Consider the following 2050-nt stretch of genomic DNA (forward strand, 5'->3'; position numbering starts at 1 on the left):
GGGCCGGCCCATTGGCTGTGCAAGATGTGCACTTGCACAGAACCACAAAAAATTGTAGGGCCACCAAAAAAATTATATATATATATATATATATATATATATATATATATATATATATATATATATATATATATATATATAATTAAATACATATATGATATATATTAAAAAAATGAGGCTCAACCCTAGGATCGACTAGCTAAACTCATCCACTCCAACACCACACATGACACACCCAAGCGGCAAGCACCCAATTTGTGAATTGTGACCAGCCGAAGGTTATCTCCAAAGTCCAACCCCGTCCTCTCTCTAAAATCCGACGTTCGACCATCGTCTCATCTCCTCAATTGTTGGTAATCTCCACTTCTTGGATTTTAGCTTTAATCATTGCAATTTTAAAAATCAATTCATTATTCTTTCATCACAATTTATTTTATTGTCATTGTCATTTGTCAACTATGTTTATTAAAGTGATGAAATTTGAAATGTTAGAATGGCTCCTATAACTATAAGAAAGCATGAATCGAGTAGTTCCAAACGCAAAAGAATAAAGGAACGAGACAAATTTATTCAAAGTCAATTAGGGGCTATGGATAAATTTGTTTTCAATAAAGGGAACGAAACACAATATTTAGGGGATATAGGGGTAGATGTAGACATTAATGTTGGTGTAATAGAAAATGTGGAGCAATCAATGGAGACTCAAACACTTTCTAAGGAAGATGTTGATATTGGCCTAGAAAAAAATATAGAGAATCAAATGGAGGAACCTTTTGAAGTAGATATTGATGTTAATGTAGAAGAAACTATGGAGCCTGGTTCGGAAGGGAATGATGATATTCCCAACATCTTTGATCCTAAAAATTGGGATAATCTTGCTCCTAAATTGATGGATTTATTGGTGAAAAAAAGTCCTCTAAGAGATGTGTTGACAGGAAAATGTCCGAAAAATGGATCAAATAACAGGCGTTTAACATCTGAATTCTATACTATGCACTTATCAAATGGGCAGAAGCATCATCGAGATTGGCTTGTGTATTGTAAGGATCTTGACAGAGTATTTTGCTTCTGCTGTAAAGTCTTCAAGACCAAACGACAACTTTCTCAGTTAGCACATGATGGAATAAGGGATTGGGGGCACCTTTCTCACAGTTTGATGCAACATGAACGAAGTTCAGACCATATAACTTTATACTTGATTTGGGTTGAGTTACGTGAACGACTAGAAACTAATCAAGTAATAGATAAAGTTTTGCAGGATCAAATCAAATTAGAGACTGAACATTGACGAAAGGTACTACAAAGATTGTTTGCAGTCGTGAAATATTTAGCTAAACAAAGCTTGGCGTTTCTTGGAACTAATGAGAAGATTTATGATGAAAGCAATGGAATTTTTATGGATTTAGTTGAAATGGTTGCTTAATGGGATTCGACCTTGAAGGAGTATTTACTAAGAAAACAAAATCATGAAATCCAGTTTCATTATCTCAGTCACAAAATTCAAAACGAGTTGATACTCTTGATAGCTGCTAAAATCAAAGGTACAATCCTGAAAAAAATAAAAGAAGCCAAGTATTTTTCAGTAATACTCGATTGTACTCTTGACATAAGTAAGAAAGAACAAATGATATTGATAATAAGGTGCGTTGATGTCTCCACGGTTCTAATAAAGGTACAAGAATATTTTTTGCAATTTTTGGTTATGAATGAAACAACAGGTCAAGGTTGATTGAAGAATTAAAGAATGTGTTACACCATATTGGTCTTGATATTGATGATGTCAGAGGGCAGGACTACGATAATGGATCAAACATGAAGGGGAAACATAAAGGTGTACAAATAAAATTACTAGACATTAATTCTAGAGCATTTTATACACCTTGTGCTGCACATTCTCTCAATTTGACATTATCTATTGTTGCAAACTCTTGTCAAAAAAATAGAAGATTTTTTTGGAGTTATTCAACATATTTACACCTTATTTACAGACTCTACTTAAAGGTGGGATATTTTGAGAGAAAATGTATCAGAAAAAGATTGCACTTTGAAA

At 33.4% G+C, this 2050-nt stretch overlaps 1 protein-coding gene across 1 annotated transcript; it reads left to right on the top strand.

The window, feature by feature from the left end:
* Positions 1–493: 493 nt before the first annotated feature.
* Positions 494–1288, top strand: LOC124915969 (zinc finger MYM-type protein 5-like). Its single transcript, XM_047456710.1, has one exon. It carries the CDS (start codon positions 494–496, stop codon positions 1286–1288), a length of 795 nt encoding a protein of 264 aa, XP_047312666.1.
* Positions 1289–2050: the final 762 nt, after the last annotated feature.

This window comes from Impatiens glandulifera, chromosome 9 (genome assembly GCF_907164915.1).
Source record: "Impatiens glandulifera chromosome 9, dImpGla2.1, whole genome shotgun sequence".
NCBI lineage: Eukaryota > Viridiplantae > Streptophyta > Magnoliopsida > Ericales > Balsaminaceae > Impatiens > Impatiens glandulifera.

What these genes read in the sequence shown, in the direction of transcription:
- LOC124915969 (XM_047456710.1), top strand. Translation starts at nt 494, where the DNA reads ATGGCTCCTATAACTATAAGAAAGCATGAATCGAGTAGTTCCAAACGC.